Genomic DNA, 14,558 nt, shown 5'->3' with positions numbered 1-14,558 from the left:
AAAGGAAAGAAGAACGCAACCTCATCATCACTCCCCCACTCTGTCTCTAGAAGAGAGAGAGAGAGAGAGAGAGTTGCAGAGCAGCCATTGCAGAGAGAGAGAGAGAGAGAGAGAGAGAAAGAGAGAAAGAGGAGCATGGAGAGAGCACACGCCGAGGAGTAGGCGGCACACGAACGCCGACCGCCCCCACGCGCCCTTCCATGCTCTGCTCACTCGCTCGCTTTTCCCTCCTTTATTTATACTCGCGCTTTCCCCTCTCCCTCCGCCTCTCACCACGACCAATCATCCTCACCAACCTCATCCCCATCCTCATCTGCATCTTGAGCACGAAGCGTTTGGGTTGTTAGCTTCTGCAGAATTGACTGCGGCCAGTCTGATCTGATCGGAGGGTGTACTGCCGAGGACATGGCAGTGGGGAAGAGGAGCTGCGGCGGCGGCGGCGGCGGCGGAGGAGGGGGGTGGAGGGAGCTGAGGCCGCTGGTGCAACTGCTGTTGCCGCTGTGCGTGCACTGGATCGCCGAGGAGATGACGGTCTCCGTCCTCGTGGACGTCACCACCTCCGCTCTCTGCCCCGGGCAGTCCACCTGCCCCGAGGCCATCTACATCAACGGCATCCAGCAGACGGTACGGTCAAAACCTCATCAACTCCTCCCCCTCCCCCCACCTCTCCCTCGCACCTCCGCTTCATCACGACGGCTCTGCGTCTCTCTCCCTTCCTTCTCCCTCCCTTCTAGTCCCTCTCGAACACGACCGTGCGCGCATGCAAGCCGACGATTGAATTGGTTGACTCGAGTTTAATGGTCATCTTATGGGACCGACAAGAAAGTTCCGGTGAACGGTTGAGATTCGTCTGTGAGAAGTTGCTCCGCCTGTGCGTCGTCGGATCATCCCGCGTCCAGACAAAATGGGGCGATCCGATTTGGGCCGAAGATCTTGCACGACGTAAGACGTCGTGTTTTGTGGAAATAACAAAGGAAAAAAAAAATGGTTTCGGCGTTTGCGTGCTTTTGAATGCGATGTTGATGAACGGGCTTTCGTCAAGAAGACGACAACGGCATGGACAGACGCGGACAAGCTATCTAAATTAGCTGATTACGTGGCGGGAAAAAAGAAGAAAGAAAAAACTGTTAATTCGATATTCTGATAATTTATAAATTATTTTTGGCTTGTGATTTTTTAAATAATATGTATTTTATGTAAAACACGCGATAAGATGTGTATAAATTTGCGGTTGAGATTGTACCGTCTCAGTATCGTCAATGAAGCATTTAAAAAAGAAAATTACGTAATTGAAAAGAGATTATGTGCAGGACGGTATATTATTGCGAGAATAAAATTTGTCTAATGGAATAAAAAACTTGCTTCACCTTAAAAAAAAAAAAAAAAAGAGAAAGAAGGTGCTGGTCCTACCGGAGGGATCTTTGACTTTGTTCATTCGTTTGTTCTCTGGAGAATTCCGTCGTATGTGCAACTCCTGGATTTTTGTTCAAAGCCTGGAGCTTCTACGAGGATCCGGCCAGAACCTGGGGGAGCTCATCTGGGTGAACTTTCCTCTTGTTAGACGCTAGAATTTTAACGGTTTTTTGTTTCCGCATGCACCTGAAAGTTTTCATCTGGGTTGTTTCGTTCGTTCGGCAGCAAGTGGACCACTTGATTGTAATATGGTCCACAAGAACTGTAGCTTTCTTTGTGCAGTAAAGGAAGTAATTGAAAACGAGAGTGGGGTGCGATGGTCGGTCGGTATCTTCGTCCATCGGCTCAAAGGTTGGGCCAGCCACAACTTTTCTTAAAGAGCGCGACTGTCAAGCTCATGAATGTGGCTGAGGAATTTGTCCCGAAAGCTCAAAAGTTGAGAGAGAAACAAGAAAGTGGTCTAAATTGTCCCACTTTCCTGTACAGAGAGAGCTTCTGTTTATCTTATCAAGAGGGCCTCTTTACACGGAGCTTTTGTTCATATCAGCATTTCCATCTTTCGTTCATCTACGGCACGAACTACGGTATTCGGAATCTTGAGAGTGACAATGTTGGATCCATGAAATTTTGGATATCGAATGCTCTTGGAACGATGGCCTCGCGGTTGGATGATGTTTAGCTGTCCGGTGGACATGGTCATTAATCCGAAGAACTAGTGAGAACGAGAATGGCTGCGGATGATCACAAAAAGATCCCTCAGAAGCTCGTTTACTTATGGTTTGCTTGCTTTCCTCTTCCTATTTTGTAGGTCGTGGGGGTGTTCAAGATGGTGGTGCTTCCGCTCTTGGGTCAGCTTGCAGACGAATGCGGGCGCAAGCCGATGCTCCTTCTGACCGTATCGACCACCATCTTCCCTTTCGGTAAGAACTGAAGTACATTTTGTGTTGCAAGTTTCCACATCATTTTGCTGTGAGGTAAACCAAGGCAGTGTTCTTGCAAGTTATTCGTAAGGAAATACATGATGCCCCCCGATCGCATCGTATGTCATGTCGCTAATTTTGATCGTTCTTTTTCCTTTGATTAATTGGCATAAGGGATAAAGAAACACTGAAAACTAGAACCCTCATTCCATCTTGATTAGCCAAAAGCTAATTAAAAATGGTTCATTCATTTTTATCTAGATATGCAGGATATTAGAAAAGAGAAATCTTCTCACAAATCAATGACTTAAATCTACACTCATGTGCCAGCTCTTCTTGCCATGAAGCAGTCGAAGGAATTTGTGTATGCTTACTATGCGATCCGCACGGTTTCTTACATCATAAGTCAAGGAAGTATATTCTGCATTTCTGTTGCATATGCGGTAAGCATATTGCTGAGATTCTGCCGTTCTGCAGATTTTGGTATGAGGGTGTTACTATTTACGCGGTTTTTCCTTCTAGTAGGCCGACGTCATCGAGGACAGCAAGAGAGCTGCGGCATTTAGTTGGATAACAGGTCTTTTCTCTGCTTCCCATGTCCTTGGAAACATGCTGGCTCGTTTTCTTCCGGAGAAGTACATCTTTGATGTATGATGATGTAACCTGATTTCTCCACTTCATGAACGCGCTTTATATACCGGTCTTCCTTACTATGTTGGTGCCTTTCTTCTTTCAGGTTTCCATAGTGCTGCTGATATTTTGCCCAGTTTACATGCAACTGTTTCTTAGTGAGACGGTGAAATCTACTCCGAAGCAGGACCCGGATTCATCAAGTTTGGGTAAGATAGCGAAGGTTTTGCATAGGAGATACAAGTCGATGAGAAATGCAGCGACAATAGTCGTAAGCAGGTACATCGGGCTAATCAGCCACGTATTTATTCCTAATGCATTTATGGTCCCGAATACTTCTGATCTTGACCAAGTAATTTTCGGTCTATCCACACTGTTGTATCTGCAGAAATCATGGTTATGTTATGTCTGTGCCTAAAGGTTCTCATTTTTCTCTGCAGCCCTGCACTTAGAGGCATTTCTCTCGTTTCTTTCTTCTACGAGTTGGGAATGTCGGGTATCAGCAGCGTATTACTGGTAAAGATTCATGTGAATTCTCTCCAACGAATTTTCGTCTTACTTTGATAATCTTAGACATATGATTTGATCCATATCATCCTTATAAATGAGGTCCTCGATGTTATTGGAATTGATAAAATTGTGCCTCCGAAAGGGGTGACACCTGTTTGAACATAGGGGTGAATGGTGAACGAATGTGAAAGCAATGTATCAAGAAGAGGATAGAGGATTGGAGAATTTAGGGAGCTAAGATTTTCTTTGGCTAATCCGATTCTTGCCAAGTCTAAATACTGGATATGTTACCTTCCATTGATGCAGTACTATCTCAAGGCAGCGTTTGGCTACAACAAGAACCAATTCTCAGAACTCCTTATGATGGTGGGGATAGGTTCAATAGTTTCTCAGGTTCGTCCTTTTCGCATTTTGTTTATTCATTTGTTTATCGCTAAGTCAGCTAGATTTGTGTTCATAGGAATCAATGCCGGAGACAATTTTTGATAGCCTTTTAACTTGGAACGGACTAAACTCGGTATACTTACATCTCATGCAGATGGTGGTGCTTCCTCTACTCAATCCTCTGGTCGGGGAGAAAGTGATACTATGTACAGCCTTACTCTCATCGATTGCATATGTAAGTCATCTTGGATCTGAAGTTATACCCCATATCTCAAGGCGATAAAATAACGGTCTTGTTGGATGGCTTCCTCTTCAGGCACTGCTGTATGGATTTGCATGGGCATCATGGGTATGTCAACTTGTCTGAAATTTGATGTTGTAGTTTTAGCTCTCCCAGGAAGTAGAAGTTCTGCGACCCGAAAACAGGGGAGGATATTCATCACTTTAAGAAGATATTTCCCCATGATGCAGGTTCCTTATTTGAGTGCGTCTTTTGGAGTCATCTACATACTTGTCAAACCCTCTGTAAGTGCCTTTTGTAGTTCAAACTTCCTCCTCTGTTCATGGCAGGACATCTTTCTTGTTGTCTGATCATTTTGGCTGTCAACCTGTCATGTGCAGACGTATGCTATCATTTCGAAAGCGTCAACTTCGGCTGATCAGGTGAGGAACACTTCTCAATCTGATTGTGGGTTAGACTGCTGTTTGATCTCTGAGAAAGCTTATGCTGCTTTTGATTCTTCATCTACCATTTGTATGGAACTTAATAAATCTCAATAGACTGGCGAATCTATCTGCTAGGGAAGGCACTCATGACTTAGTCCTGGGGTAACTTACCGATTTCAGTAGGATTATAGAGAAACAGAACCGGGTACTATAATTTGCTTATGAACAGAAAAATTTACTGCATCCAGTCAAATTTGCGCCACGAGTTGAACCGTCATACTGGCGATGAATCATGCGTAACTTCCCTAGGTGAATGACTGAAGGTCTCACGGGAGATACCTGTGCCCTTGCAGGGAAAGGCGCAGGGATTCATTGCTGGTGTGCAGTCCATAGCGAGCTTGCTGTCGCCTCTCGCCATGAGTCCATTAACTTGTAAGATGCTTTTCTCCAACCCCGAAATTTCCCTAGTAATGCCAGGACAATTGCATTTTTCCCTTTGGTGGCTAATTCGATGCTAAAATGATGACCAGCATGGTTCCTCTCGAGCAATGCCCCTTTCGACTGCAAGGGCTTTAGCATCGTGTGCGCGTCTATTTGCTTGGTGAAGTCTCTCTCTCTCTCTCTCTCTCTCTCTGGGGCGCATGCTCGCTCCCGAACATCTGTTGTCAGGCGCACACAAACATACCTTGCTAACAAGTAGAGCTGGTTTTGTGCTTGCAATTGCATCAGGTAATAGCTCTGTGCTATGCTTGCCTGCTCAAACCGGAAGAGAGCCCGAGCCAGGAAATGCCCGACACAGAGGACCTGGAAGCGCCGCTCTTGCGTGGTACTCGGTGCTCGAGCCGAGATCGAACTCGACAAGACCCCAACTGTACAGCTACGTAGTCCCTGTCCGTAGAGGAAGGTGTACAAATTTGTACATGTCCCTTGAGTATAGCAACCTCTGTCGTCAGTTTTGCTGTAACTTTCCATCTTTTTTTTTTTTCACTTGTTCTTTCTCTCTTTGTGGAGGATGGATGGCACTGTCAATCTATTGAATCTTCCTTGGTTTAGTCAACTCCCGATTCAATTTCATTTTGCAAGTCTTCTGTCCAGCATTTGTGGAAATATTTATTTTCCGTGAATAATTAACGAACTTATGAAAAAGAAAATGAAAAATGACACAAATGAACCCCGAACTATTATCTAATGTATAATATGATCTCTGAACTTTTAATTTGTTCAATATGATTACTGAAGTTTAACTTAACATGAAATATCGTCTTAGATTTTGAATTTGTTTAGTGTAATTCTTAAATTTTGACCTAATGTGTAATGTAAATATTAATAAATTAAAAATTTAAATATCATATTATATATTGGGTTGAAGTTTAGATGTCATTTGTGTAATTATTGAGCCAAGTTCAGACCATTTTTGTAATTACATTTTTTAATAAACATAGGAGAACGCTTGGAGGTAAAATCGCGCGCACGAACAATATATATCCAGGAAAGAGAGAGGAGCTTTTCATTGGTCCGTGCTATGTCGCCGTAGTCAGCAGCCATGGACGCTGCTTCGTCCGCCGTAGCCGTCGCCGTCTCCGCCTCGTTCCCGCTCAGACGGCCTCACAACAAGGCTCTCTTTCTTCCCCCACACACCCTTTCCCCCACTTCGTTCAACTTCAATCTCGCTCTCTCTCCTCGCCGCCATTTGCCTTCTTCCTCCACCTCTTCGACTGCAGCTTCCTCCTCCTCGTCCTCTCGTCCTCTCCCTTCTCTCTCTTCCGATTGCGTTTTACGGGAGCTCGGCCACTGGCTGGTCTCCACCGACGTTCCTCCGCCAGGGCTGGATTCGAAGCCCAAGGTCATCAATTTCTACGTCGGCATGCTCCAGAGAGTTCGCGGCAGGTACGTCTATTTTTGTGCCTCTCAACTTCGTCCCGGTGTGGCGCGCTTTCTGATGTTGGTTTTGGCTTGATGATACGCGTGCTTGGATTTTTGGAACAGTGAGAGAGATGCTCAGATGTGCATATACGACGCTTCCTGTGAAATCCCCTTCGGATTTCGTTGCCAGGTCGATGAAGATACGGCTCGCCAGCTCGCCCGTATGCGCCTTCCATTTTTTGCCTTCTTTCTGTTTGTACTAATTCTCTCCTTAGAAAGAATAGAAATGCGCCCCAACTTGCACCGGAGCGCGTCACTGCCTTTAAGTGGTCTTGTGTTGACTGTGCTTGTGTTAGTGTCTACCGCAATCCCAGTTATCCATGGAGTACCCACCAAATTATGATTAGTACAAGTTCCTGATAGGTAGGAGTGTCTGATTGATGCGCGTATTTATGGTGTAGGCATACCTGGAGTCTTAGCAGTTAGGCCTGACCCGGATCATATACCATTGAAAAAGGATTACTCAGACAGGCAACCCAATTACTTATCTGACCCGAACATCGGAAGCCCGTGGCTGTTTCCGCTGGGGACTACTAAACACTGGCTTGTTCAGATGGACAAACCGGGAGTCGGAGTGGTTACTAAGGCGCAGATGGTCGATTATTATGCTCAAATATTAGCCAAGGTTCTTGGGAAGTAAGTAGTTGCCATTGAGCATGAACCCACTTTCAGTAGTCTTTTTTTGCTGTGATACCCTGACCGAATCCCATATTTCTCAGTGAGAAGGATGCGCAGATGTGTATATATCACGTCTCCTGGCTATCCAACTATGGTTTCTGTTGTGAAATAGATGAAGAATGCGCGAGAGAGCTAGCTGGTGAGTACAACCTCCTGACTCCTCACTTTACTAAATACTGTTTTTGTGTCTCTTTGCTGTCTTTCTAACTCCCGAGCAGTTGCTCCAATGTGATTCAGATATCCCTGGCATTTTATCCGTTCAACCAGATGAGAATTATGAATCTGAGATAAAGGATTATGGAGGTTAGAACTTTTATTCTTTCTTAATTAACTTGGTTCTGCAGTGTTCTTAGAAGTGAAGCTACGTGTGTTACGTCCTTTTCCTTTTAGTACCTTAACCGTTCTTCGGCATTTTGGTTCTAAGGAGCTGACATTTTTCTCTTCAGTTCTATTGCGGGAACCTGGATGAACGCCGAAGTGAGGACCCCCATTCTTTTTGAGTTTTTGGTTCTTGCCGTCACAAAGCTCTTTTTGAAACCAAAGTCATTATAGAGAGATCAATTGGCTTAGAGAAGACCCCATTGTGCCAAATATCCTTTCATTAAATCTATTGTGTGGAATTTTTGTTCATATCCCAAAAAATCTGGCAGCTGATTTAAAGCCAAACTGTTCCTAAAGTTCCCTCGACAATTTCTTGATAAACCTGTTTTTTGAACAACTGCTCCATGAAGAAGCAATTCCTATATAGAATAGGGGATCTGTTAGAGCTTTTCTATTGGAGTATGCACAAGTTAGTTGGATCCAAGGAAAGTTCAGGATCTGATTTGGTTTGGTTTCTGGTCTAGTGGGGTAGAATTACCAAATTTGTTATCACTCCAAATGCTTTTGCAAAGTTGAGTATTTGACTCTGTCTAGGTTATAGTATCTTCCAAGGGGATTTGTTTGTGCCAAATACTGATTGATAGTACGATCATGAAATATCAGAGCTGGTTTTGTTAAACTTTGCTCGAATATTGTGTCTCTTAATTTTTAAGCCTGATGGTAAATTGGTTGTATATTGGAAATGACTTGAAGTCCCAAACTTGAAGATGTTGCTTAATTAACATGACATTATTATTTGAGGTGTTTTGAAATGTATTAATTTGTCTTATGAAGTCAATTTCTGGATAAACAGATATTTTTAAGATGAAATCCATAGCAAGTTCATTTATAAGCTCAGATTTCATAGGAGAGAACAGCAGAGCGATGCGAATTAGGTTGGTTCAACTTAGGCAGGTGGGGATGAGGCTATGACGACCCCATCGACACCCATTTGAATAGGAATTCATTTGAGAGTGATTTTCGGATCAACCCACCAATTCTGGGTTCAAAATGATGCGTGTAGAAGAACTCGATCATCATGTACAAAGTTTCTCCACTTTTCTGATTCCAAGTGCACTACTAGCCCACCAATCTTGGATTTATGATGATGACGTGTAGAAAAACTTGACGGTTGCAAACATAGTTTTGTCACGTTTTCTGATTCAAAATGCACAATGTTGCAGCAGAACATTACATTTTAGCTGATGCACCAATTCTTTGTCCTTCTTAGGTAGCAATTTGCAGAATGCTACGGGTTCAGCAGCGTCCTCTGGAGCAGATCATACATCCCCCATAAGAACAAAGAAACTTTTTGTAACTGGTAAGCTGCAAATCTTCCAATAACTATGTGTTTCATTGTCATTCGATTTTATGAATCTTCCGCGTCTTTGATGTAGAATGTAGATATATCAATTCTTTCTGATGTATATAGATCATGTCTACTTTCCTGCTATTTGAAACTCAGAAAGTCCTCATTGAATGAAAGAACTGAAAATTTTCACCGAGAGCTTTTTGGATCATGCGAGTGTTGGGCCTGACTATCATAAGGCATTACCATGACCTCAAATACCTTCTGCAACAACGAAACCTCTGTTTTGTCGGAGCATTATCAGTTTTAATACGTGGGTCCTGTTCACTAGTCATTTAACCGCCGTCCAAAGTGTTCTTCGGCCTTATTACTTCATGAATGCGGTTCTTTGCTATTTCTTGGTTAACAGGCCTTTCATTTTACACATCCGAGAAAACATTACGTGCTGCATTTGAAGGCTTTGGGGAACTTGTTCAAGGTACTCTTTCATACTCCCAACGACTTGATGATAATCTCGAATTTGTCTCATTGGTGATCAGGCAGCATGTTTGGGCTGATTAATCTCTCTCCTGTAGTGAAAATCATAATGGACAAGATATCAAAAAGGTCGAAAGGATATGCCTTTGTTGAGTATACTACAGAGGAAGCTGCTAGTGCAGCACTGAAAGAGATGAATGGCAAGGTTGATTTAATGCAACTTCCTCGTGTTCAGTTATTATGTGAATTGTGCTTGTGCATATATCTTTTACGGATGATTGAGTCTTGCCTGGTGATGGCTGCAGATCATCAATGGTTGGATGATAGTCGTCGATGTTGCAAAGAGTAACCCACCCCGCCACAGTAAAAGCCACACTAGATAAGGTACTTGAGTTCCATTGAACTCATTCATAACAGTTTTGCTCCATCCGGCTTGTCGATTCATTCACATTCTTGTTGCATCATGCCTGCATAGTGCAGATACTTATGAAGATCGTGAGCGGCAATTGGGTTGTATTCTGATCTTGTGCTAGACATCTGAGTCATGACATTCTTGGCCTGGACTGCGTGTGTTTCACTTACACAATTTCCTTATTTCTCATCAGATCCCATTCATGCTGCAGATTTTATGAAGATAAGTTTAAGATTAGTGTCGTAGAATAGTGATCAAATGGCATTACACTTTAGTCACCATGCATATAGAAGCCAAAATCGAACTAATATGACTCGTGATAATGGTGGAGGTATTGTTAAATGTTGAAAGGGAAATGTTCCAGCCTCCAGATTTGGCAAGAAGCTGGTGAATGCATGCCCCTGCAACCATTAGGGGCCGGGCACGGTATGTAGAAATTCAGGGGGCTTCTACATTCGCCGCAGGGGGAGCTCAATATACATGGAAAAACCGGTTCTTGGAAGGTAGCCGGAAATGGCATCCCTTCTTCCATGTGCCGGGCACTACACCTCCCTGGCAATAAACCCTTGGAAAGCTGCCTACAAAAAATTGCTCGCCATATGAACATTTGTTTTCGCCAAACAGAAAAAAGAAGAAGATGAATCCGGTCAGGAGTGTTTACTAAACTTGGAACATAGCGGACGCATTCCGGAAGCAATTTGGTGCCCAAGTAGTAGTGAATTCTGGAGTTGCTCGCCTGACCAGGAAACACGGTTTCCCCTGACTATGCTAGTCCGAACACCGCTCAACCACATCTTGTTGGAAGACCGATGCGTGGCATCTGCTGCTCGTCGTCTCACAGGCAAAGGTAGTCTGGATTTCTACGATTGCCGAGAAAACTTCGTTTGGAGAAGGAATTCCCAAAGATAAATGATTGGTCCACTCGTCGAGACCGAGCGATCTCATCCCCCAAAGAAACTGCGGGCTCCGCGCGGGAGCCCATCGGACTCTACGGCTCGGATCGGGCCAGCACATGGTGGATCGAATTAGAAAGAGGAATTGCCAAACGCACGCCTTCATTCCCGATATTGTTTTCCGCAAAAAAAAAAAAAAAATGGGTTTTTAGAATATTTCTCTAAAAATGACGGCTTTTGTCGTTTTTAAGTACGAAAGAAAGAAATATTTCGGTCACCCACGAAAATGTATAATAGACATAGGTTGTCGTCCACGATGAGGATATTTTTCGTCGGCTAATTATTTCAAGCGATTGAAGTGATTATTTTCAAGAAAACATTGTCTAAGATGTTCATTTTCGCCATGGTATGAGGAATCGTTATTGGGTATCGTACACGACCACTTGTTTAATTAACCACTTCCGATATGCCACGTCAATATGAACGCACGACAGGCGTAGCGATCTCAGTTTTGTCCAGCAATGCTGCACTTGAAAAAACAGGGCGATGACCCAACGGCAACATTCTAGTCCTCTTGTCTTTCATTTACAGCTCAAGAGGGGGTGGCTCATATAAGGTCGTGGCCCTAGAGATCATTTTCTGCTTTTCTCCAAAACACCTTCAATGGAGAAGCAAAGAGATTTGCTGTTCTTCTGTCTCGTCCTCGCCTGCTCTTCGTCTTTCCTTCCTTGGGTCTCCTCTTCTTCTTCTTCTCCTTCTTCTTCAGGTCATTAATCAAAGAAAATGTGACTTCATCTTCATTTCATGGCATCTTTTCAAATTCCTAAACCACTTCTGTTCCTGACGGTCTCTATGCTTTTCGCTCCCATTTGGTATGTAATCTGCAGAAGGTGGCCCGGAGAAGGCGCCTCCGAAGCTGCTGTTCGTCTTCGGGGACTCCTATGCCGACACCGGGAACACTGAGGAGTTGAGCGTCGCGTGGGTCCCGCCTTACGGCTCCACTTTCCCCGGGGAGCCGTCCGGCCGCTTCTCCGATGGCCTTGTGTTGACCGACTACGTCGGTCAGGCTCTGATCTTCCAAATTTGCGTCTAGCTGCACCATACAAAGTTCCTCTTCTAAATTCTCGCTATCATTGTTGTTTCTTATTTCCTTTCTGGCAGCATCATATTTCGGAATCGAGTCTCCTCACCCCTACAGATTGAGAAACCACGTGAACAAAACTGTGCTGCAACATGGGATGAACTTCGCATATGGAGGGACGGGCGTGTTCGACACCATGGCCAAAGAGCCAAACATGACCACCCAAATCGATTTTTTCCAGAGCTCCGTCGAACAGAACGTGTACACCAAACATGACCTCAGTTCCTCCGTTGCTCTGGTGTCGCTTGCCGGGAACGATTACGCCGCTTTCGCTATGAAGAAGGGCAAGCCCGAGGTGAGTTCGTTTCCATGTCCTTTTCTTGCTTGGAGGAAAATATTTATGCCATTGCTGAATCCGGGCGAGTTGGTGAGCTGCTTGAATTGCTGCGTTGATTGCTAAAACGTATGGTGGCGGGTCATCTGCGTACGCACTTTCGAATTTAGGTTTGCCATTGTGGAAATTTGGACTCACAAGGTACTTGACCTCCTAACAACCATGCAAATCATAATACTATCATTCAGTGAAAAACCAAGTATGAAATTTTATTTTTCGGGTTGGTAAGTTTTATTTTCTAATTTGCAAAGTACAAATTTTCATAGTAACTTATCAACTTTTATTTGCGTGACTTATTAAGCTTCAAATTTACTCTTATATGAGGCGGCGAGTGTTATCCCCGTTGATAATCCGACCCGTGCCATATATCCCCGTATGAGATGCCCGGTTTTAAGCGATATTTACTGACAGCGAGGTCTAGACCCTGGAATAGCCATAGATATGGAAACTTTCCGGCCTCGCGATCGAAATGGATGGCTTATGAATGTTCTCGCCGTTTGAACGATACAGGAGCTACCATCTTTCATTGCATCGGTCATCGACCAGCTGATCCACAACCTGAAGCGCATCAGAGGCTTAGGAGTCGGCAAGATCATGGTCACCGCATTGGGGCCGCTGGGGTGTTTGCCTCAGCTCACTGCTGTCTCCTCGTTCAAGAACTGCAGCTCAAAGTGGGACTCCATAGCTCGCCTGCACAACCTCAAGTTGCGCCAGTCTCTGCAAGAGCTGAAGACGAATGAGAGCATCACGGGGTCGTCTTGTTTGTCGTCATCGTCGTCCGCCCTTACGGTCTTGGACCTCGACAGTGCCTTCATCTCTGCTTTTGATATGCTGCGACACCGATCGGGTATTAACTTTCATCACTTGCACTTTCTTTGGATATTCTCCTTGGGTTAACTCTCTTAAGATCATCTCCACATGGATTTTGACAATCTCCCTCCAGTTACTTATGATTCATGGCTTCTAGTTCTAGCCTCTAATCCAGCCGATAGGGTATTTTCAAAAGCCAGAGCGTGATCCAGTCAGATGCTCTAAAGTAACTCGAACTGAACTTAGATTCATCTGTTGCGAGGTGCCACAACACATCCGGACAGCACAGGACTGTTCCTAAGAAGGACACTTAGGATTTCATTCTTAACTTCTTAAATGAGTGACAGATGAGGATCATCAACTCAACCAACTAAAACTCCCCAAAAAATGGGAAAAGAGACAAGCCGATTTGGTTGGATTGTGATAGCTCGGACTAAAATGTACCAAAATAGCAGATGATGGCTAGCTAACATTCCACCTTCCTTTCTCTCCTCCTTTCATTGAAAGCAGGCGAGTTAAGCGAGAATCCATTGAAGCCGTGCTGCGTCGGTATGACGGCGGGCTACTCATGTGGCAGCGTAGGCGACAAAGGGGTGAAGAACTACGTGGTGTGCGACCATCCGGAGACCTCGTTTTTCTGGGACAACATCCACCCTTCTCAGTACGGTTGGCGCGCCGTTTATTCTTTTCTGGGTTCTTCTCTCCACCATCTTTTGTAATGGTACGAGACGGTAGATATGCATTTATGTATGAGTAATCATCTACCGATTAAGCCGCACCAAAATTTTTAGCCGATTTCTGGGTCGAATGGCCATCATGACTGATGTATGAAAATCGAGTACCAAATGTAATGAGCTTCTGTGCTGCTTATTAGACCTTTGGATCAACCACTTTTGGCCAGAAACACATGCATAATATTGAAGGGTCTAGAGGCGGGCAAGTTGTCCCCGGAGAGAAGGGTAGTCACTGTCATTAACCCCGTAATCGAATTCAGGGACGGGCTCTACGAAACCGTCCCCAGTTGTCTGTGGCGGCACCGCGTATGTCGGCGGCCGGCAAGATTCCTTGCGCTAATGATGATTAGGGACAGTTTTTGTGCCTTAAGGGACTGCTTTTTCCTGTCACCTGATCTCATTTTAGTAGTGTAAAACATGGGACTTCTCATTTTAACAGAAAACAGGGACCACATTATTCGAAGCATATAATTGTCTCCATAACTAGGTAAAAATTACAGATAACAACGAGAAGAGATCAATATCGGATGCAACTTAGTTGACCAGAAAGATCATCAGTAAAATTCAACACGAACTTCTCCTTTCTTCTCCCATCAATTAGCCGCAGCAAAACTGGAGGGGCTCTGCTTTTTACTAGGAGGGAAATCAGCCTTGGCCAAAGGGCCAAAACCAGCAGCAGACGGCTTCGAGCTGTTGCGGCCGACCTGATGATGATGATGTTGGGTCTGGCCGGTGTCGCCCTCCTCTTGAATGGTCTCCAACCTCCTCGTCCCGAAGCTCGGCCTCCTCTCCACGCGGAGGAGGCGGGGTGGCGCCGCCTCGGCTACGACTTGACAATTGGCACTCGACAGCCCTGACATCTCCCCTTTTTTTCCTCGGTTAGGAAGTGATTATTGATGAGCTTGGACCACCGAGATATATATAATGAAGCAGAGAGAGCCACTTGGGGCGTGCATATATGCCC

At 44.6% G+C, this 14,558-nt stretch overlaps 4 protein-coding genes across 6 annotated transcripts in view; 3 read left to right on the top strand and 1 right to left on the bottom strand.

Moving 5' to 3' along the window:
• The window catches only part of LOC115749848, a 469,397-nt gene that overhangs the window by 119,483 nt on the left and 335,356 nt on the right, over positions 1 to 14,558 (bottom strand). The window lies entirely within an intron of this gene.
• Positions 44 to 5,597, top strand: LOC115754731 (hippocampus abundant transcript-like protein 1). Its single transcript, XM_030693867.2, has 14 exons — positions 44 to 624; positions 2,222 to 2,333; positions 2,664 to 2,776; positions 2,859 to 2,981; positions 3,070 to 3,242; positions 3,404 to 3,479; positions 3,780 to 3,866; positions 4,012 to 4,092; positions 4,174 to 4,206; positions 4,329 to 4,382; positions 4,479 to 4,520; positions 4,877 to 4,955; positions 5,054 to 5,124; positions 5,253 to 5,597. Exons 1-14 carry the CDS (start codon positions 406 to 408, stop codon positions 5,406 to 5,408), a joined length of 1,419 nt encoding a protein of 472 aa, XP_030549727.1. The 5' UTR covers positions 44 to 405; the 3' UTR covers positions 5,409 to 5,597.
• Positions 5,986 to 9,903, top strand: LOC115754744 (organelle RRM domain-containing protein 1, chloroplastic). Its single transcript, XM_030693894.2, has 9 exons — positions 5,986 to 6,410; positions 6,510 to 6,607; positions 6,848 to 7,082; positions 7,166 to 7,263; positions 7,362 to 7,427; positions 8,716 to 8,805; positions 9,203 to 9,271; positions 9,369 to 9,475; positions 9,576 to 9,903. Exons 1-9 carry the CDS (start codon positions 6,067 to 6,069, stop codon positions 9,651 to 9,653), a joined length of 1,185 nt encoding a protein of 394 aa, XP_030549754.1. The 5' UTR covers positions 5,986 to 6,066; the 3' UTR covers positions 9,654 to 9,903.
• On the top strand, positions 11,122 to 13,655 carry LOC115749792 (GDSL esterase/lipase At5g03610-like). Of its 3 annotated transcripts, none has more exons than XM_030686765.2 (5): positions 11,122 to 11,319; positions 11,456 to 11,636; positions 11,737 to 12,011; positions 12,561 to 12,897; positions 13,371 to 13,655. In XM_030686765.2, exons 1-5 carry the CDS (start codon positions 11,239 to 11,241, stop codon positions 13,577 to 13,579), a joined length of 1,083 nt encoding a protein of 360 aa, XP_030542625.1. In that variant the 5' UTR covers positions 11,122 to 11,238; the 3' UTR covers positions 13,580 to 13,655. The 3 variants fall into 3 exon arrangements, with proteins under 3 accessions (XP_030542625.1, XP_048135100.1, XP_048135101.1); XM_048279143.1 differs by having other exon boundaries at positions 11,122 to 11,323; positions 11,460 to 11,636; XM_048279144.1 differs by having other exon boundaries at positions 11,123 to 11,320; positions 11,460 to 11,636.

Source organism: Rhodamnia argentea, chromosome 5, assembly GCF_020921035.1.
Source record: "Rhodamnia argentea isolate NSW1041297 chromosome 5, ASM2092103v1, whole genome shotgun sequence".
Classification (NCBI taxonomy): Eukaryota; Viridiplantae; Streptophyta; class Magnoliopsida; order Myrtales; family Myrtaceae; genus Rhodamnia; species Rhodamnia argentea.
This window is presented reverse-complemented; position numbering and strand designations above follow the sequence as displayed.

Bases quoted from the DNA above. Each gene is read 5' to 3' on its own strand.
- LOC115754731 (XM_030693867.2), top strand. From the start codon at position 406: ATGGCAGTGGGGAAGAGGAGCTGCGGCGGCGGCGGCGGCGGCGGAGGA. The intron at 2,982-3,069 runs GTATGATGATGT...TTCTTCTTTCAG, and splicing joins CGGAGAAGTACATCTTTGAT to GTTTCCATAGTGCTGCTGAT. The intron at 4,207-4,328 runs GTATGTCAACTT...CCCATGATGCAG, and splicing joins GATTTGCATGGGCATCATGG to GTTCCTTATTTGAGTGCGTC.
- LOC115754744 (XM_030693894.2), top strand. From the start codon at position 6,067: ATGGACGCTGCTTCGTCCGCCGTAGCCGTCGCCGTCTCCGCCTCGTTC. The intron at 7,083-7,165 runs GTAAGTAGTTGC...CATATTTCTCAG, and splicing joins TTAGCCAAGGTTCTTGGGAA to TGAGAAGGATGCGCAGATGT. The intron at 9,272-9,368 runs GTACTCTTTCAT...TCTCTCCTGTAG, and splicing joins CTTTGGGGAACTTGTTCAAG to TGAAAATCATAATGGACAAG.
- LOC115749792 (XM_030686765.2), top strand. From the start codon at position 11,239: ATGGAGAAGCAAAGAGATTTGCTGTTCTTCTGTCTCGTCCTCGCCTGC. The intron at 11,637-11,736 runs GTCAGGCTCTGA...CCTTTCTGGCAG, and splicing joins TGTGTTGACCGACTACGTCG to CATCATATTTCGGAATCGAG. The intron at 12,898-13,370 runs GTATTAACTTTC...CATTGAAAGCAG, and splicing joins TATGCTGCGACACCGATCGG to GCGAGTTAAGCGAGAATCCA.